Source organism: Girardinichthys multiradiatus, chromosome 13, assembly GCF_021462225.1.
Source record: "Girardinichthys multiradiatus isolate DD_20200921_A chromosome 13, DD_fGirMul_XY1, whole genome shotgun sequence".
NCBI lineage: Eukaryota > Metazoa > Chordata > Actinopteri > Cyprinodontiformes > Goodeidae > Girardinichthys > Girardinichthys multiradiatus.
In genome coordinates, this window is record NC_061806.1 from 13740704 (window position 1) to 13762916 (window position 22213).

At 39.1% G+C, this 22213-nt stretch overlaps 1 protein-coding gene across 2 annotated transcripts in view; it reads left to right on the plus strand.

Annotated features, from left to right (window-relative positions):
- Positions 1 to 20492, plus strand: part of trim71 (tripartite motif containing 71, E3 ubiquitin protein ligase) — a 41678-nt gene extending 21186 nt beyond the window's left edge. Inside the window, exons 3-8 of one of the 2 annotated variants that reach the window (XM_047383993.1) lie at positions 5552 to 5686; positions 12263 to 12505; positions 12620 to 13117; positions 13438 to 13578; positions 14389 to 14892; positions 15018 to 20492. In XM_047383993.1, coding sequence (XP_047239949.1) covers positions 5552 to 5686; positions 12263 to 12505; positions 12620 to 13117; positions 13438 to 13578; positions 14389 to 14892; positions 15018 to 15020 — 1524 coding nt within the window. In that variant the 3' untranslated portion in view covers positions 15021 to 20492. Of the gene's footprint in view, positions 1 to 5551; positions 5687 to 12262; positions 12506 to 12619; positions 13118 to 13437; positions 13579 to 14388 lie in introns of both variants that reach the window. The other variant, XM_047383992.1, reaches the window with a different exon arrangement.
- Positions 20493 to 22213: the final 1721 nt, after the last annotated feature.

Consider the following 22213-nt stretch of genomic DNA (forward strand, 5'->3'; position numbering starts at 1 on the left):
AAAGACTAAGTAGGACCCGAGGCGAGCAGCTGTGCCTTTAGAATCACCACTCGGCAACAGCAAGCGGGTCCGGCCATTTGAGCTGATCAGCTTAGATATGTTTGAGAGTGACCAGTCCCGGGCGGCCAGAGAGCCTGGGGTTAGAGGTGTCCAGCTGGCCCTTAAAAAGGGGTGGGTCGCATGAGTTGAATTCCGGCGGGGGGCAGGGCTCAGGGTTGGGGGGAGTCTTGCAGGGGATGGGGGCAGGGTAGGTGAGGTATTTAAAGGATTTCAGAGAAAGGAAAAATACCCACTTCTTTTAAAGAAGAGGAACACTTGCCCTTCCCCATTTCACTCCTTCACTCACACCCCCTCCCAGCTCAGACTCTCTCACACATACATGCATACTAATTGCGTCTCTTCATTTACATGATTATAGTTTAGGTTGCACCTTCTTGAACCTTCTTTACATTCCAGAAAATACGGGAGAAGGATGGAGGGGGTGGAAAGCTCCAAATGGTTTGAGTCTGGTACCAGCAACCTTAAAGTTTAGCATTGTTTAAACAGAACTCCTTGTAATATATATGCAAAACAGCACTATTTAGTCAGACGGGTGAATTTCACTCCTTTTCTATAAAGATGACGTTCTTCCTCGGTTATTATAGACTCAGAATATTAGAAAAGTTTCCATTTTTATGTGTTAAACTGAAACAGAAGGAGTCACTATTTTCTCAACACTGTTCACACTGCTGACTACTGCTGTGGTTTAATGGCGCCAGCTGTTTATCTCACTGGGGTTTGTCTTGAAAGTGATAAAATGCTTTTTTTTTTTTTTATCTGCATCTGTTGAAAGTCTAAAAAACGTAAAACTGGCAAAGTCCAACATCATTTTAAGACGATTAGAAAGCAAGAGTCTGGAAACATTTAGGAGCAGTGAGATCTACAATTGGTTGTTTAAAATGCACATTATTTTAGACCTATTAATAAAAGATTTTTTAGACATTTAACTAAACAGTCAAACAGTTATTAGTTGATTAAACTTTAAATAAAATATAAATCTGCTTCAACTACAGCAGTTAGAAGAACATGTTCTTCCGCATTATATGAATAGCCTTCAAAACTGCTTAAACTCAGAATCACTTTATTTATCCGAGATGCATCATTTAGCGCCGGGATGGGTAACGAAAGCCGTTCTGATGTTGAAGGGCCAAACCATTGGCTGAACCGGACTGTCTTTTATAATAAAACTCCAAATAAAGATTTATTGGCTTCTGGCAACTGCACATATTACAGCTGAACTGTGACCCACCTTACTGATAACTATAACTTTACATTTATGCCATACCAATTGCAGGGGTCCATTCGTTTGTATTCCCTTGGACACAGAAATGCTTTTTTTTAAGAGATTGCCATAGAAATAATAAGTATCAACATAGTTTTACCATATTTTCTTAAAAATGCAGTTTTTCATAAAATTTATGAAAACCTTCATGAATTCTTAAAATGTAACCTCTTATATTCCGGTCTTAGCAAATAGTCTTTGTTTTTTTGTTTGTTTGTTTTGTTTTTGTTTTTGTTTTTAAATAGAAGAGTCTGATCACTTTTTATTTTTTGTGCAAAATGGTTAAAAAGTGGTCAAAGTATTTTCTTTTACATCCCAAATATGGAAATGGGTAGATTTACAGTACATAAGAATATATTTATATATATTTCAGTACCAGGGAATGAACAGAAAGTAAAAACCAAAATCCCATTGGGATGGAAGGGTAGTCAGATCACGTCAATAATCGTAGCCAATGACACAAAAAGCTAAAGGGACACAGATTGCTCTGTTTGGTTTTAAATACAAATCTAAAATTTAAAACAAAAACATGAAAATGTAAAATTCACACCAAAACAAATGACATGGACTGACTTTTTGAATTGAAAAAGAAAATTCAAAAAAACACAAAATAAATGTCCAGGGTTCCTGTGTACATTTTCCAGAAACAATATTAAAAAATGTACATGGAGAAGTATTTCATTGCATCATTTAAATTTGTCATTTCTGAGAACAATGTCTGACTTGATTTTGTTTTACTTTTCTTTTTTTGACAAACTGAGTGCAACCTTTTAGCTTCTTTAAATAAATACCGAGGTCACTGTCCAGAGAAAACGAAGACCAAAATAACAACATAACAGCATCTTATTATACCCACACAGAATGGACAATTTATTCATGTTTAGATTTTCTTGCAGGCCAGTCGATGTCACCTAAAAGTTGCGGCCTGATAATTGCCCAGACTACTGTGGCAGACTTTCTGCCTCTGGTTTTGTTGAGCTTTGACCTGCCACTACCAATTTGAACAGATTCTGGTTTCTTTTTATGTATCATAATTAGCAAAATGCCATACTGTTCAAAATGTATCTGAAACCTAATGCATTAAGGTAAAAGTTATATTAATTAACTACATTACTGTCATTCAAATGCAACATATGTCCGAAGAAAGCATGCGCGAGAAGTACATTGGTCGACCCGGCAGGGCAGTATGGTGCGTTCATTGATCAGAAAAAAAGAACAGATTTTTTAGTTTTCATCAAGCCGGTCAATTGTTGAGCAGAAAATTGTCTGATTCCAATGCACTAGCGGTGCATCTCTAGTTTAAATTTCTTTTATAACATAATTTAACATTCTGACACAGAACCTAATCTCTAAATCATTTTGTTGTATTTGGATAAAAAAAAACCTACTATTTCCTGTTGGCAGATAGTGTTCTTTATAATGGGATCTTTGTCCCTGTAAAGTTTAAATGAGCAATTGCTGGTATCTTCTGAGATTATATGCAACAAACACAAAGAAATATCTTAGAAAAACAATTTTGAAACCTGCTGTGCAGACTTATCAGGGATAGGTCAGAAACACGGCCGTTATCTAATTTGCCTTGAAGGTGGGGCAGAGTTGTGACCTTGGTAAATACTCGCCCCAAAACATGAAACACAAGCTTTTCCACTGAGGTCATATGACATTCAAACATGTATTATCTCCTGCACATGGAGCATGTGCCCCACCTATCCATTTTCTTAGCTTGACCCCTTGTCTGACTGGGTCAGACTTTATATCTTTACGCAGGAATGATTGTATCACTGCTGGTGTTGTTGGATTATTCAGAAATTCCACAATATCACAAAACAGATTATTCAGGCCACATGTAGGAGAACTTGAATAGCATCAGGCTCCGTTGGAAGAAAACTGGTGATCACATCAATGAGGTAATGTTTTATTAAATTAAAAAACAGCTACAGGATGTGTGCAGTTTGAGCCACACCGCCTACCATCCAGCAGCACCTTGAGCTGTTCGGTGTGTTTGTGCACTTTTGTCCAGGTCACTGGGGGACTAAATGCTGACGCCAGATAATATGTAAACAGACACACATAGGCATACGCTCCTGTCCCCTGAGGTAGGAAATTTCCGTCCACTCTACACCCATTATCTCTCTTGACCCCTGACCCAGGACTTGTGACCTCCTGGTTGGTCAAAACTCTCTGCTTCTGCTGTTTTTATTGGTTAGTTTGACTGTCTTTGTACACCAAGCTGTGCTCCTCTGGGAATGTGGAAAGAAATGCGGCAGATGATGGAGACACAAAGACTGGGAAGGAGTATCGGATGAATGGAGGAGGGAAAAGGACATTTTAAAAATGTTAAAGAAGCTGAGCTGGGGAATAAAATGCAGAGGCAAACATTAAGGAATCAGGGTTTTATTTAAGGGCCTCAGATCAAAGGAGGATCAATATAGATGTATACCACACCTTTTAGATTTTTCTTGTAAACTATTTTTAAAACTATTTTCCTTCTACTTCACATCATTGCATATTTATGCTCTACTTTGTGTTTATCTATCTTAAATCCCAATACAATATGCTGAGAAGTATGGTTGTGATGTGATAAAATGTGAAAAATAATACTTTTGCAAAGCACTGTAGAATGACTCTTGGTGGAAAAATCTAAAGAAACAGTGAGTTAAAGAGAGGTTTTAGCTTCCTGATGACTCGATCTTAAACGATATTAGTTCCCCTTAATTCCTTCCCTTCCTGCCGTTGCCTCTCTGGGTGCCTGATTTAGTTGTTCCTTTTGCCGGCCACCTCACACGTCAGGGCCATAGAAAGAAAAGAGTCCGCTGCCAGTCTTTGTTCCTGTCGGGGTGCGATGGGGGTGGGCCGAATGTGTCTTAAGACAGGGATTGCGGATCACGACCTGTAGAGGTTTAGGTGACCTTTGATCTTAGTGGCAGATATGACAAAGGAAGCCTTATCCCACCTCCCCTTCGAGCCTGTGAGGTCCAGTTCACCCCGTGACCTCCCAGAAGATGCCAGAGGAAAAAGCCTGATAAAACTCCGTGGGCAGAAGGAGACAAAGAGAATAGACCTCATTTAGGCCAAATTGTGCATTGTAAATGGTAAGGCCAGGCTTTTTATTGCGTCAGGTAGTAATAAAAGTGATTCCCTCTTTAAAGTTTAAATATTTAATTTTCACTTGTTCAGTTTTTTTTTCTAACACGGTTGTGTTAAATTCTCATCACATGAAAATATTCCGCAAAGTTAAAATGGATTTTTCTTGTGTAATTAAACACAACTATGTTATTTGACTGGTCTGCTGATCAGACCAAGTAGAGAAACACACATTTCACTTCGTTTGCTTACTTTGACTTTCTGACACCTCGTTCTCTGAACCATTGGATGTTCATGAAACTCCTTAATCAGGTTACAACTGTCTGGTGTTGCAGGCAACATATTGGCTTCTCAAGATGATTTCTTTGCATAGATCTTTTTTCCCAGCTTCCCACTGATTTCTTTTCCTTTTCTATCTAGACTCTTCAATCATTAAAATGTCATTGAAATAAAATCTTGCAAATGAAAGGCACATAAAAATATTCATTTGTGGAAAGATTCATTGTAAAAAACTATTGCCTACTTTGCCTACTTTGATATGATGAAAAAAGAGAAGTGGATATATTTTTGCATTCTCCAGCTTAACTCTGAGGTTTAAAATGCAGTCCTGTTAGGCTATGTTCAAACAGCCAACATTTTCATGGTAGTGTGAACGGCCCTGGTTTTTTTTCTGTTTTCCCCTCATTAATCTCATCTGTTGAGAGATCTTAATGTTGGAGATGTTCAGCATTTAGGTTTTTAGATCTCCCTTGGTATTCACCGTAACGAAGGAATAATACTGCGTTTATTCATTTATTTTCTTTGTTTATGTAATAAAATTCTTATTCCAAAAACAGAGGAAAATTTCCTAATACAGCAGGATGTTCATCATTTTTTGCTTCCCTGAAGGAACTTTCTATTCCTGACCTATGTTTCCTTTTTCTCTGGCACAATCCACCAATTATAAAGCAATGAAGCAAAAGCAGTGAGCAAGTTTTTATGCATTCATTTGACAGGAAGATACTATCCATTCTGGGTTATATTAAGCATTTCCTGTCCAGTCCATCTACAATTATTGATCTTTTTTTATTTTCACTCCACATTTTATGTCTCTACCTCATATTGTTTCATTGAGTGTTTTAATCATTTTTCGTTGTGTTTTCTCAGCTAAGTATGGAAAAAGTCCAAGCCATGGCAGAGCAGGTGGAGATTAAGGCCAAGGTGGTGCAGACTGAAGTAAAGGCTCTCGTCCTGAGACACAAGAAGGCACTGGAGGAAAGAGAGTGTGAGCTTCTGTGGAAGGTGAGCTGCTGGTTACTGAGCGAAAAGGCAAAATGTTACTGGTGCATTTGTAAAAAAAAAAAAAAAAATGTTATAAATACTTAGAAATGACTACTTAAGCTCCATTCTATGCAACAAGCAGCCTTGTTTGATTTTGAGGTGAAGAGAAGCCTCCAACTTCAGGGGGCAGAATACTTATGCTACTTATGCACTACCCGTTAGGGACACCTTTAAGAACCTTTTATTGGGAAAACGGTAATAACCCAGGGTTCCTTTTCAGTCTGGGAAAGTATACACTTTGATATTTTTATGTCTGGATAAAGAATGTGCAAACAATGTGCAGTATAGAAAATAGTTTCCTTATAATATTTCCTCCCCCATCAATTGTCCTGTCTTTTTTGTCCATTCTTCTGTTTTTTTATATCTGTTTGCTCATCCATTCGTCCAGCTTTCTGTTCATTTATTCATCCATCTATCTGCCTCCTTACAGACTGTTTTTTTCTGGATTAACAATAAGTGTATAAATATTTGCTTTACATTCAGTGAACATTTTCCCATAATTTTTTTAAAAAAGGACCGGGAGCGCAGAAACATTAAGTGTTGAAAAGCATGGAATATTCCCATTTAAAGTGTTAAAACACTAAAGGCTATGAGTAATGATCAGTTCTCCAAAATGGAAAAGATTAACTGATATTAAAGATTTATTTATTAGCTCTATGTTTATGAAGATCTCCTTTATGTCGCCTCTTGAGTGAAAGTTACATTAACTCCACTCCATGATGTAGTTTCCACATACATCGCGACATCCAACCCTAAGTTTTCAGGATTTAAAGTTTATTCCCCTGAATGTCTACATCCAAATGGGGAAATGAGCCATGTGTATTGCACTGGTGGCAAAACAGGAAATTATCTCGTTAAATGTATAAATATCTTCCTGCTTGGGGGTAGTTAAAGGAGTCAGTTTTGTGTGTGAAATTTCATTGTTAAGGATGACCATATGGTTAGTTTCAGGAGGGGTTGGAGCTAATCGAATGTGATCATGATGGAGACGAGGAGGGGGAGGTCTGGTCTCAGCAGCATGTTAGGAGGCTTCTTCCACACCGCAGGAGGGCTCTTATTGAAACAGTTCACAGCCTTTTGCCTCATTTCAGGAATAAGCCATATGTTCTCTGTTTTAAGTGGCTTTCTGGCTCCTTAAATTCCAAATCTGGCCCGTTTGTACAAAGAGGTGAACATTCTTCTTTACTCGGGGAATGGAAACTGTCGTCTTTTAGTCCAGGTTAGATTTTACGCTTGCATACATGGAAATACATCGGATGGCACTGATTTTTTTAAATTTATTTTTAAATTAAAGAGTGAAAATCAGTTCAATTTTACACTCCAGGGGTTTTTTAAACGGCGTGACATGTTCAGCTGAGTGTCAGCCGATATACTGAAACATACAGATGTTATTAGTTTAGGTTGAATGATGCCATTGTTCATCTTTTTAAATTTTTTTTTTTTTTAGATGGACCTAGAAATTTCTTTTTCCTTTATAGTTATCATAAATGACTCAGATTTCAGATAACTTAAATATACTGTAATTCTTGTAAGTTGGATTTTGTTTGAATAAATGTTTACTGCAACATGCAGGGTTTTACTGTATTTGTAGATTTCCAGTGATGCAGACATGGACAGCTCTGTAACTTTCAGCTTCTTAGAAGTAACCTTTTTATTTTATAACAAAAGGAAATGTTTTACACAAAAGGTTCAGCTGTTTAAAATATTTTCATTGTTACAAACCAGAGTTAGCACATTTCCCATTTCTAAAGAAATTCAGCTGCAGCTTTGAAACAGATTCTTATATTTTAAAATGTACTTAAAATGTTACTGTGGCCTTCAGAGGAAAATGCCCCTTCATCTTTGGGTCTGCGCCCACATAAATTCCACCTGAGCAGCTCTGCACCCCCTGTGCCACACCATCACATCTCTGTACTTACAAACACAGCATGGCTTATTGAAGACCTAATAATCCTTTCTCTAACAGGGCAGGTTGTGTTATAATAGCACTGAGGAGATGCCCTCCTCATGTTGCCAGTCTCTTCTTTGTGTTCACACTAAACCAGCCGCTATAGTGCTACGATAACACAGAGAGCCTTGTGTCTACCATAGCATCAGCAGACATGCTTCCTCTACCTTTCACACAGCCGTTTTTTTCAGCTCTTACCACTGCTGCTCCTGCTGGATCAGACGGGAAATGTGGTCGTATCCCCATTAAGGCCCTGTGCCATTTGACAGCCAGTTATAACAAAGATGCAACAGTTCCAACTTAAACAGGTTGTGTAAAGGGGGCTTAAGGTCAGGATTTGTGTATTTAGCATTTGTTAGCAGTCATCAGGCAGAAAAAGGGAGTAAGATTTTGGTAGATCACTCAGGGCATTTTTTAGAGTTGGTTCATTAAAGGTGTTTAAACTGAGTCAAACAGTTAAGGTATTCTATAATCTGGAGAAAGGAAGGTCTTCTGTGTTTAAGGTAACCCAAAGGGGGAAAGGTATTCTCAACAACAGATAGAGCCGTAATTCCTAAAGGCCTCCTGCTTTCAAAACCTCAGGCTAAATGTTCATAATTATAATATTAAGCTAAGGCTGTAGAATATGTACAATGTTACAGAAAACACACACACCCCTAAAGAAAGAACACGGACTATAGTATTGGACTAAAAATTGGGTATGAGGCATAATACTTTTTAAGGCCTTACATTTTCTTTCCATTAACATGCTTCCCTACTGAATTATTACATCAATTCCTCTCCCAGCAAGGATGAATGAAATGGTTAAGATAAAAAGCCCCTTCGCTCACATGGTATGTGACATTATAACACCCCAGTTTTATATTATCACAGTATTTACATTAAAAACCTGAAAACAAAAATGACTAACATGATCTAACGGCTTTTACTAAATACAGAACAACACTAATACTCCTTGTCCTCTAAATAATCCGACATTGAAAATTGCTTGTAATAATATGATGTATAACATTAACTGTATTTAGATTTGAATTTTAAACACTTATTTACATAAAGCTTCCAAAATTTGATAGTGTTTTTCAAGTGTTTATTGTGCAAAATGTTTAGATGTATTTTTGCTGTTCTGCTCTTTCTAACACAACTGTAACACACTGTTATCTGCTGGTTAATTAGTCAGGCTGTGTACTAAAGCAGAATGTGCAGTCAGCTGCTTAACAGACATGCAGCTCATAGCTTTCCAACTGTAGGTTTAAAACAGTGTTTGCTTAATATGAGTGATGGGTGGCACTTCTTTAGTTTTCACACAAAGACTGCATTTTGGGACTGGAAATGTTTTCAAACAGATACATTTTTCTTTCTGGGAATGTAGTGGCCCCTTTCAGCCAGCTAACTGGCAGTGTGTAGCAACATGTGGTGGAGGGGCAGATTCATGCAACTGGAAACGATACTGGTCACTTTGGTACTTTCTCTTGTTTATGATTAAAGGGACTTCTGTAGGAACGGTATAATGTAAAGTTTTGATACCATAACGTTTTAAGACCTTGCAGTACTTCACACTAATAACTGCCCTTTGCCTGGTCTCTAATTTCATTGTTCATTTTAAGAAATCTCATTGTAAAATTTTTAAAGTTAAAACTTACAAAACTATAGTTACTTAATTCTTTTTGCCAATGTCATGAAGAGTCAATGCACACTATGCCAACCTGGCTGATTATGCAGTAGCTATTTTGTAATATTAACTAGAATTTATGAGGTGCTTTGTTCAGAAGTACGGTGTTGCATCATTTTAGCTACCTGCTGTCCCATAAGAAAGGGCTGCGTGTGGAACAGGAATCATTTTCAATGACCTTGTCTACTCTTTAATCCCATTTACCACACTATAGGAATACCCACTTATCCATGACCAGGTGAAGTCATTACAATCTATTTCCCAACCAATACGGCAATACAACATGCCTAATAATGTTTTAATGCTCCCATAGATTTCTGTCAGAAGTTGAATCGGTACCAAAGGTATCTTGATCAAGTTATTGATTTGGTGTTGGAACAGCCCTTTGTGGCAGAGTTCAGCAACATCTGATTGTTTCCATTATCCAAACCAGACTTTTAACCACTTCGTTCACTTTGATTCTTACGGTATGATAAGTAAAAACAGCAGTTTACAGCATCATGGTGTTGGCAAATATATTTAAAACTAAAACATATAACTACATGATTTGTTTGCTTTCATTTTTAAAAAGACTAACACTTGTTTGTACTACTACTAAAATGAAAAAAGCATAAGATATGATTACTATAGTTACTATAATATTGTTACGTATAACAAGTTTATTATTTAAATAAAAAAAACAGACTTAAGACAAAATTTTGAATGAACCCGTAGTAAATTTAGAAGCTGTTTTTAAGTAAACTGTAATATTTTGTGGAATATTTCTTTTCACCATTGCGCTCTTTCTAGAGTGTATATATACACTTTAACAAGCCGATATTAGAGATGGGTGGGTAGTGCTCCTTTAGTTTTAGTTTCAGTGCCCATGCCTACTGTCCAATCTTCATTGATGAGGCTTCTGACTGGGTCTCTTTGAGAAAACAATTATTCTCACCTAATGTTAATCATCTATTTCTTATATTCTATCATTCTGCTTCTTTCCAGTTTGCTGCAGTGTTTCCCAGCTGCATTAATACCAGTGTTTAACAAGGAACTTTAACACTTTTAACAGCCAGGAGGAGGACAGCTCGGTGTTAGAAGGTTGCCGGCTGAGCTGAACAACATCTGAATCCTGCATAACACTGAAAACAGGTTGCTAGTTTTAACAGCTTGTGTGATGCTCATCTTTGGTGCCAAACTGACCGATCTTCTCTTCAGTGAATCGACATAGATTCATGGCCTTGAGACGGCAATTGCTTTCTTATAGGGCGTTTTGGTAGAACTTAACATATTTTATGTGTCCGGGTTTTTCTTCTGGAAATGAGTAGAAGAGAAGTTTGCTGACCTAGGAAGTTGTAACATTTAAGTGGTGCTTTAAAACATAGCTGAAAACATGGAGCTGCTTCTGGCTTTCTCTCTGTGCTTTGTTTCTGTGAAACACACACCAGCTCACTCTTCTCCTCAGTCTGCTCTTCAGCTGAGGAAATAAAATAAGCTGCATATCTGTCACAAAGCCCAACTCAAGGCTTTGTCCTCACTATCTATAAAATGTAACTCTAGTCTCACAGATGCAAATTGATGTTTCAGATCTTTTGGCCTCTTTGGAAAGGGAGGGGACTAAAAGAAACAAAGAGCCAGTCAGGCTATTGTGTTGAACCTTTGTTTTGTGTCAGTTGATGTTAAGTGAGAGGCTGGTCCGTGCAGCTCAGGTTCTACCACCCTCCACCCTGTTTAAGCCTTTATACTTGGACTCAACTGAAAGCTGATCTGGTTCCACAAAGCAACAGGATTGCTGCTTTTTTCTCCCTTTAACGATGAGCTAAAGATCCCAAAAAATGTATTTACAATTATTTAAAAGTTAACAAATTTACATCATAGTATTATTAAACCTATAAAGGTTTAATTATTAAAAAAATATATAAAAATGTCTAATATTGGCACACTGTTGCACAAGAAGTGTGAGGGCCAAACTTTGCTTTTGTTTTCCTTCTTCACAAACATAATCTGCTCATTGCTGCCCCCTAGAGGGCAGAGCTGCTGGAGCCAGTTGATTGTGGTGCATTTCTCTGCAGTTAGTTTTACTTTAAAAAAAATTTATTAAATTGAAAACTGTTTACATGTTTAACAACTTATTGCCGAATTCCCCCAGTGCAGCACAGATGGACTTTTAAATATGAGCTACAGAGTGTTTGCTGTAATTTATATGAAGCTGAGCTCCTTTTATATTGCTTCTCTTTATTTTGCATTGGAATATTAGCAGCTGCATGTTTGGATTTTCATTGAGGCTTTTCTATTTATATTCAATGTCTAGGCTTAAATACTGTCCTTTAAATTAACTGAGTAAGTAATAATACGTGCTCCAGGAAGGCATAAATAAACATTGATACTGCATTGACTCAGTAAAATATTTGTTTTCAATCCTAAAGATGGTTGGTTTATGGAATGAAAATATGTCTTTTTAGGTTATCGTCCAAATTTCTATTAATTGAGGTCAGGGTAAGCTAGGCGAAACCTGTCAAACCTGCAAGACGCGTATCAAATAAAATGTGAGTTAAGTTTAGCAAATTCTTTTGAATATATGTGGATCTTAAAATAAAATAAAACAGTCTTGTAAAGACAACACTAATGGCAAAGTGTTTGGTTTATAGCATAAACCTCTTTTGTTTGTATTTTGTTTGAACTAATTTTCAAAGTCGTACTTCAAACTGTCTGTTTAGAGGACAGTGTGGAGCAAACTTTCTGTCTATTTTTTTTCTTCTTTGTTGCTCCAAAATAGAGCTTCAGCCAATTTATTTAACGAAGTTAAAGATTGATAAAAAACAAATAAGAATTTGGGTGTCAGTTGGCCTTCACATCGCCTTCCATGCTTGAAGCTAACTAGCTGAATATTTCATTTATATTTTCAATTTTTCCTTCTCTCATTTTGTCTTTCTCTTCCCAGGTGGAGAAGATCCGTCAAGTGAAGGCCAAGTCTCTGTACCTGCAGGTGGAGAAACTCCACCAGAGTCTAACCAAACTGGATAGTACCATTGCTGCTGTAAGCCAGATACTCGATGAGGGCCACCACCTGGATGTGCTACTGGCCAGGGAGAGAATGCTGACCCAGATCCATGAACTGAAGAGTCTCAGGAGCCTGCTGCAGCCACAAGAGGACGACCGCTTCATGTTCACTCCTCCAGACCAGGTTTGCACTGACACTAGATCTCTGATAGCAATCATAAACTAATGGCTTCAGTTATTTTAGTTGTACACACAGCACTGTGTCTTTGCTCTTCATATATACATTTTTTTCAAACAGGCTCTGCACATAGCCATCCAGTCTATGGGCCTGATCAGCAGCGGCGCCTTCGCCCCTGTCACCAAAGCCCACGGTGAAGGTCTGAAAAATGTACTGCGTGGGAAGCCTGCGTCCTTTACCGTTATTGGATACGATCACGATGGAGAGCCACGTTTGTCTGGCGGGGATCCCATCTCAGCAATGGTGATGTCTGTTGCAGATGGCTCTCTGTCTGCAGTGGAGGTGACGGACCACCAGAACGGCTCATACACCGTCAGTTACCTTCCGAAAACTGAGGGGGAGCACCTGGTGTCTGTGTTGGTGTGTAACCAACACATCCAGGGCAGCCCCTTCAAGGTGACAGTCAAGTCAGGACGGAGCTATGGGTCCCTCGGATCCCAGGTGTCCTCCTTCGGATGTGAGGGGGAGGGGGACGGCCAGCTGTGTCGTCCCTGGGGCATCAGCGTGGACAAGGAGGGATATGTTGTGGTGGCTGATCGCAGCAACAACCGCATACAGGTAGAGCTGCCTGTTGAACCAAAAATGTTATTTTACATGTTTCTGTTTAGGAGCAGAGTAACATTAACCTGTGTGAGCCATATTTACTTTGGCGCTTTACTTCCGCTATAAATATTCGGGTTATCTTGATGTTTTCAAACTTGGCAGTCTTGGCAACAAAATCGCCCTGAGTTTACATGAATCTACCACATGCAGCCAGAGTGTAACTCTTAAATTTTTCAGTCTGTTAAATATTAGCCCTCTATAGGTTAACTGGTACTTTTTAAAGGCTCTGTCAGATTGTTGAAAGCCAGTCAGTAAAGCAGAGTTTGTGTCCACAGATCTTCAAGTCTTGCGGTGCCTTCCACCATAAATTTGGCTCTTTGGGTTCTCGGCCTGGTCAGTTTGATCGTCCAGCTGGGGTTGCCTGTGACAGTCAGAGACGAATCATTGTGGCTGATAAGGACAATCACCGTGTGCAGGTATGAAGGCCCATCTCAGCAAAACTGGTATAAAAAAACATCCGTAACATCTTTAATTTCCTTGCAGGAACAGGATTGTTTGGATAGCCATATCCTCTGAACCCTTTAACATTATAACCACAAACTAACCAATGTCTTAGTGGGATCCTTAGTGGGACCAACACAGTGGAAGGAAAGATGGTTTTCACAATTTTGTCTCAGCGCAACGGAAACATGTGACATGTATTTGTTTTCATTACTTTGTAGAATCATCATTTGCTGCAATCCCAGAAACAAATCTTTGGTGGTATGCCTCTATCAGCTTCGCACTTGTAGAAACAGAAATTCCCTTTCACATAGTAAGTCGAAATTAGTCAGGTTGGATGGGATTTAGGTCTAGTCTGGCCCCTTCTAACTCAGGGACACACTTTGATACACACTATTCTATCGTAGCTCTGGATGTTTAAGGTCATTGTCCTGGTGGAACGTGAACCTTGACCCCAGTCTCAGGTCTTTGCAGCCTCCTAAAGGTGTTCCTCCCAGTGTTTACAGTAGCTCCATCCATTTTCTCATTCCTATGGGGCCATCAGAGTAAATGAGGCTGAATGGAAGTGCTAAATGAACTGAAAAAGGTATAATTTACCCTGCGTTTCAGAGCTATGTGCCACTTAGTGTTGGTTGATCACGTCCTAATTAATTACACTGAAGTTTGTGACTTCGGGACAAAATGGCAAAAAGTTTAATGGGTGGAAATACTTTGGCAGCGTGCTCTAGTTCTTCTTCTGTACATACAAAGCTGCTGAGATTTAACACATTTTCCTTGCCTGACAGGTGTTTACATTCGAGGGCCAGTTCCTGCTGAAGTTTGGGGAAAAAGGCACCAAGAACGGGCAGTTCAACTATCCCTGGGATGTGGCCGTCAACTCCGAGGGTAAAATCTTGGTCTCGGACACCAGAAACCATCGTGTGCAACTTTTTGCCCCTGACGGCTCCTTCCTCAACAAATACGGCTTTGAAGGGGCTCTGTGGAAACACTTTGATTCTCCCAGAGGAGTAGCCTTTAACCACGAAGACCACCTTGTAGTGACCGACTTCAACAACCACAGGCTCCTGGTCATCCGGCCAGACTGCCAGTCGGCACGCTTTTTGGGCTCAGAGGGCACAGGGAATGGGCAATTTCTGCGTCCCCAGGGTGTTGCCGTGGACCAAGAGAACCGCATCATCGTGGCAGACTCCCGCAACCACAGAATCCAAGTGTTCGAGGCCAACGGAAACTTTTTATGCAAATTTGGCAGTCAGGGGAGCGGCTATGGACAGATGGACCGTCCCTCTGGGGTAGCTGTGATGCCCGACGGTGTCATTGTGGTTGTTGACTTTGGAAATAATCGCATTCTCAAGTTCTAAAAGAAAAAAATCTATAATTTTTTTGTATTCTCTCCCTCTGTTTGCTCTTTTTGCAGTAATTTTCCACAATGAAGGAAATGGAGAGGAGAGAATCAATCAATAGAAAGTCGGGGAGTTTGGAGAGGACTGAGAACTTGCTAAAAAGACATTTTTCCCATTCTCTATTTACCAAAACATATATCTAGTTTACACAATGAGAACCTTTCCAAATGGACCCGTAGCTGCTCTCAGTCCTCCTGGATGCCCTTTTTTAAGATCCATCTCAGGGAATTCTTTCACTTGTTGAAATCTCGTACCTTCTGCTCCATACCTACCTCATTTAGCTCTTTATGAATGTACTCATACTCACTGAGCAGAGGTTTTAGTCCGTGAAGTTTTACAAAGAAGAAACGTCTACCTCTATACATTATTTAAGAGACATAAAAGTAGATTCTTGGGTTGATATTTGCACAGGATTCATGGAATACTTTCTGTGCATTTTCATTTTGAGTAAACATGAACCTCCTGAATGTTGTTGCTGAGAGGAGACTCAGACCGCTGAAGAGCTGCATGATTGATTCTCATTAGAAAGCTCTGCTCAGAATAAAAAGGCAGGGGTTAGGTAGTATCCTTTCCTGTTTTTTAGACTTGTTAGATTTTTTTTCCCTTCTTAGACAAGTAGATTGACCCTGTTCTCTATTTAGCTCTGTGGCGTTTGTAATGTCACAATTGCCGAGCAAGACTGTGAGAAGTAAAGCCAAACTCAATGGAATCAGAATTAGCTCAGGTCATCATAAAACTGGTTTGAATGATCAGTTCTTTTCATGCTATGCTAGCTTTGCTGACTAACACTGATCTAATGAATTTATTAATGAGTAGAAATAGAAGTTGTAGAAAATCAGCTCTAAAATGATCTCTGAAAAGAAATATCTGTTGACCATTATCTCTAATCGTATATCACAGAACAGAGATGATGTTTCTGCTGAAGAAAGAGAAATGAATATGCGAAGAAAGAGAGATGAATATGCGAAGAAAGAGAAAGGAATATGCAAAGAAAGCGTTGTCTTCTCCAAACGAGAAGATCCACAGAAAGATTTGAGTTGAATCCGTAGAGATCTCGACATGTTCTTCGTGTTATCGTACAAATGTAATTATAGAAGTGAATGCTACTTTTTAAATGAGGCATGCTGTTTGACAAAAGCCTGTAGAAGTAGACGCCTATATTTGGCCGTCCAGAGGACATTAATGACATCAGATTACAGGCCTATTATAATATAACAATCTCTTGGATTTAGATTGTGGTTTAAAGCCACACACTTTGGCTCCTAGGGCTAAAGATTTAGTGCAGTCCAGTGAGAGGGCACCATCACAAAGCCCTACCCTATTTATTTATCCTTAGATTTAAGTCAAATAAAAGGAACACCTTCCGATTGAGGGCAAGTAGACAGATTCCTCTAAAGATGGAGGTCTACAGACCAACTACTAGAGTCAACCAAAGTTAGAATTTCTGCACAAAGGCCATCTATAAATTTGGCATTTAAAGGATCTTAATATTCCCCTTAACACTTTTCTTTAATTAAATTAGCCTAACGTTCTTACAACTCATGGAGTTCAGTTTGTCGCACTGTCTACATTAGGCTTTGAGGAAATGGAGTGCTTGGGTCCCAGGTCATTGAGTACTTCCTCTCCCAGCCAAGACGAAGGCCCCGGCTGTGGGAGCAAAAGGAGTAAGTTTGACCTGCAGAGGTGCTCATTTGGAAAGCGGAGAATACCCGCACCAAAGAGAAACCCTTGGATTTATTGCCTAAGCTCGTTCAGCAACGCCATAGTTTTATCAAATTAGACTCAGAGTAGCTTCTCAGATTAGCCTTCTATCTACCCGCTTACCTTCATCCCTACTGATAGATGTGACTTCTTTGAGGTGCAGCCAATCCCCTCGCCCATCGATATTTGTTCCTCTGGCAGCACTCAACAATTTAAGGCTCTGCAAGCTAGTTTCTCTGCCTGACATGAAAAAAAAAATCTACAAAAAAAAAAAAAATCTTTAGACTGATTCTCACTTCTGAGAGGAAGATTGTCTGCACAACTTGGAGATTTGGGTCCACGTATCTCCGATAACTTTTACCTCACTGTTTTTTACTTCTTTTCTCAAATACCTCAACTTCTGAATACCTCAAGTTTTGTCCCTCATGGTTACGGTGCATATAAACATTATAATACCTCAATTTAGTATTCCTACTGAATACCTCAGCTTTACTCTTTTTGAAGGATTTTTTTTCTTCACACATATCTCCTCGTTTGACGGTTCAGCACAAGGACCAAAGATCATTGTACTGTTTTGAGTTGAAACAGAACTTGTATAAACAGCTTTTGTGTCTGCTTAACCTGCTGTAACCTGCATGATTAAATTATTGCCTTTTTTATCAGCAACAAAACAAATCGTTCCGACACGAGCATTGTGCCAAAATGATCTGTGAGAGTTCTGTGCCAAAACGGGATTGGCATTTGGACCACGATGTTGTAGACAGAAGTGTCACTGGACCATTATACTGAAAGGTTAAATCGGAGCAAATGAGGATAAATCCTCCTCCTCTGGTTCGGATGCACTTAATAGGGCTGGGCCCCATTGATCTTTACCTCACACCGATTTTGAACATACAGGTCTCCATGTGGGATATGCCGCTGTGTGCCAGGGATGAGAAAAAAATTGGTCTCTCTTAAAGAACTAACAGCTCAAAGTGTCAGCCATTAAATGTACATGAATTACCTCAAATTTCAGCACAATTGACCAATTTATCAGTGTGGATTTTTAGGATGCTTGATGTTGGTTGAAATAAGTTCATAATCTACCATTTAGCCTGTAGAATTATGCCTGTGTGTGACAGTCGGCTGGCTCATTATTTAAAGGGATATTTCCTGTTTTATCCCAAGGATTCCTTATAGGCCAACTCCTAAAACCTAATTGAGGTTTGAGTGAATATTATATTGTGGATTATTAGATTGCATCACTTTTGCGTCTGATATTGGACACTACGAGCCATGGGTCGGTATTATATTCACACAGTATCTTCTTGAGTAAAAACACCACAGTGTTAAAATATTTACCCAAAAAGTAAAAATAAATAACCTATTTGTTTTTCAGCAGCAAAACATTGATTTATACAGTTAAATATCATTAACATATACTGTTATTTTGAATTTGTCACAGTGACTTAGTAACAAGTATAAAAAACATCAGTTAATTGTTTACAGGCTGTCTACTCTGTTAGCTAGCCTGCAGTTGGCTGCTTGACAGAACTGCTGATCATAGCCTATCAACAGTAGTTCTAAAACCTTAAGAAGCTTGAGGAGGTATTTTTTTACACCTTGAATGCCTGTTTTCTGTCAGCCATATTTGTTTCTCTTGTAAGAACTTATTTCGGCCAGCCGACCCGCAGTGTGCAGCATGAGGTGGTGAAAACTCCGGTCACTCCGGCACTTTACCCAGGCATGTCATTAAAAGGACTTAAAACTGTAGGAATGGTATGATTGAAACTAGTAGCTATAATGCAACTCGGTGTGTATCACCTCAGCATACCTTGATACTCTCAGCTAGCCCATGCCTCGTCACTACATTTTCTTAAGGGAAGTGCTTCCGTGTTTCAGCACAGCCATGTTGAGACAAGTTCGTTACATCCTGCGGCGCTGACACTACAGCGAAACATCCCTTTAAATCAGGCAGTAGACAGGAAGATGAGCCAGCAAGAGTCTGCAAAATCCTGCTGCTTTGAACACAATGCCTACTGTCAACCAAGAAGATGAGTTTTGCTTTTCAGTATTATTCTGAGATGTTCACTCAATGTTGCATCAGGTTTTTTCTTTCCTTGTGTTTCGAATTGCAGAATTCTATCTTTAAGATCCTTAGGTCTTCACTCTTAAAGAGGAAAAATGTATTTTAAATGTTTATTTGTATTTTGTTTTGTTGCATGCTTTAAAAGTTCTTGTATTATTCTAAAGTCTCCCAGATAGGTGTTGAAAGGCTCAGATAGGGTGGGTAGCTGATTGTTGGGATGTGTTTTTTTTGTTTTGTTTTTCCAAAAAAATGTATACCCAAAGATGTGTATATGTGTGTTAGTCTGTTGGTTGGGATTACCTTTTGACCTTTGCGATTGTATTTCCTGTTGGTTTGAGGCTCTGCGGTGTGCGACCTTTTCAGCCAGCGATGCTTCAGTCCCTGAGAGGCTTGAGAGTTTTGATCCGTCACCATCAGTGCTTACATTTTCTTCATTTGTGGTCATATGATCACACTCCCTACAATTAAGAGGGAGTAAAAAGTTTCAAAATTTTGTATGGTTACAAATACAATATCTTTCCTTTTTATGTGCAGCTATGTCTCTAAGCACAAACCAAATATCATTACTCTTCTCAAATACAAATGTGATCAGTTGATTGCAACCCCTGCTGGAGCTGGAGTGCAATGAACTGCACTCAATTGAATGCAAGCGTTGCAGATTTTGTGATTTCTCTGGCCTCTTAACCCTTCTCCTGGGAAAGAAGAATCGTGTAGCTACACCAGACAAGACGGGCAAGGTCATAGTCCTCCCTTTTGTTTTAAATCATTGTATAATCTAAAGAAAGATTGGGGGAAGTGGTTTAGGAAAATTTAGACAGGAAGAAAATAAAGAAACTCAGGTTGTTCCCAGCAGCCTTGTGCTGCTGGTGTCATAAAAAAAAAAAAAAGTATCTCATAGTAATGTTGTAGTGACTTCCCTTGTATGAACTCTGCTAGTCAGATTTTTTTTTTTGTGTGCCCATCTAAATGAAAGACATTATTTCTTAATCTGCTAAAAATTATTATTCTGATTAGTTTCCTCTGATGGTTTTTTTTCTTGTTACCTTTTTTTTCTCTAACAAAGTACAGATGCTTCACACCACTCAACTCGTTGGCCCTTTTAGAATGTATTTTGTGAAGAAAAGGGATAAATGGGTTCTTGTTGATGCTCACTCTCTGCTGCCAGTCCCTGAGAGAGTTACAGGACGTAGACGTTGGTGGAGGTCCGTCAGGTGTTGTGAAACATATAGTCATATTTGTTTCTAAACGAGCTACAACATCAGCCAACATGGGCTGTCCAGACAGTTTGTCTCCTTGTTATGCCCTGCTCTCCCAGCGCCTGGTTGGGTGTGGAGTGAACCCAGCGTTTGTGCGCTGCATCTGCGATATCTAAGCAGAAATCCACTGAATGTATCCTCTCTCAGTCCAGGAGGCAGGGCGAGCCTGCGTGGCCAGCTGAATTTAGACGACCGCTGCTTATTCTTGCTGATCCAAAACACTCCGTATGTGTGTTTATCAGTTTAACCTGGCTGTTTGTGCTCTTCCACCCTCTTACCACACATTAACAAACAGAGGTGGATGGAAGTGCAAAAGTCAGGTCTTAGTCTAGGTAATGCACAGGAGGCTGTATTATAATGGCTGCCTACTGCTCTCTCTGTACTCTGTGGACTTTAAAGATTTCCTATGCAGTTCTTTTGGTTTTCCTTTTTGTTTACGCCTCAATAAAGTTGTATTTCTTTGACTTTAAATCCAGTCTTTTCTCTTAAGCATCTCAAGTTATATCTAAGGCTATCAGTTCCTCTTTTCACCCCATGTCTGGATGGACAAAACAAAAACACAACGACCAACTAAACCTGCTCGAGGCAGGAAAAACACCTGTGTTTGCTCAAACTAGTTTAAACAGTCCCTGGTTTTAGTGGGGGATGGGAGTGCACACCTCCATCCTAATTTTGGATAATAACACTGTTTGCTTTGCCCCGACCTCCAGAAGTGTCAAAATACATCTCAAAGGATAGTGGAGCAGTTAAAATGAGTTTCTATCCTCTCCTTTTCTGAAGTTCATTGGCACGAATACGGTTTAAATATGCTAGATGATACAGATAAATCAGATTTGACTATATGTACAGTACCAAGCAAAATTATTCATACACCTACAACTTTTTTTATATCAATTTTCAACTAAAAACATTAATTATGAACATGGTTCAAAAAATATCAGAAAATTATGTAATTTATTTGCGAATTTATAGATACAAATTTGTGTATATGTACTTAACTTATGTCCCCTCACACCCTTCAGTGAAATCTGGTACAACCAATTGCCTTCAGAAGAAGCCATCTGTATAATTTAATTTTGGTATAAATCCAGCTGTTCTGTGAAGGCCTGTTTTGCTTTAAAGTGTAATTTAATACAGCCCTGATTACATGAGATACAGGCTGTTTTCTACACTCGGGTCTTTAGGGCACGAGTGGAAGTCGAGTCTGAAGATTGACAGGCTGGGGAAGGACAGCAATAATCTGCCGAGAGGTCCATGATAACTCTTGAAGAGCTGCAGAGATCCACGGCTCAGGTGGGAGAATCTGTCAAAGGGACTGTTAGTTGCAGTTTGAAAAAATATATATATTTTTGCCCTACATGCAATCTGCTGTGTGAGAGAAAACTGCCTCCACCTTAAACACGGCGACAGCATCATTCTGTGGGGATGCTCTTCGTCATCAAGGACAGGAAAGCAGTTCACAGCTGAAAGAGAGATTAATGGATCTAAATACAGAGTAATCCTGGAGGAAAACTAGCTCAAGACTTTAGATCGAGGTGGAGGTTAACCATCCAGTAGGATAACTGTACTACACATGTAACCAGAGCTACAACGGAACAGCATATTCATTTTAAAATGACCCAGTCCAGACGCTCCCCATCCAATCTGATTAATTATCTGAAGAAGAATGGGCAAACATTTCAGTCTGTAGATGTACAAAGCTGGTGGAGACATACCCCACAAAGAAAGGCAGCTGTGATTGCAGTGCTCTGCAAACTATTGACTCTGGGGGAGCTGAATATACAGGTCCTTCTCAAAATATTAGCATATTGTGATGAAGTTCATTATTTTCCATAATATCATGATGAAAATTTAACATTCATATATTTTAGATTCATTGCACACTAACTGAAATATTTCAGGTCTTTTATTGTCTTAATACGGATGATTGTGGCATACAGCTCATGAAAACCCAAAATTCCTATCTCACAAAATTAGCATATTTCATCCGACCAATAAAAGAAAAGTGTTTTTAATACAAAAAACGTCAACCTTCAAATAATCATGTACAGTTATGCACTCAATACTTGGTCGGGAATCCTGTGGCAGAAATGACTGCTTCAATGCGGCGTGGCATGGAGGCAATCAGCCTGTGGCACTGCTGAGGTCTTATGGAGGCCCAGGATGCTTCGATAGCGTCCTTTAG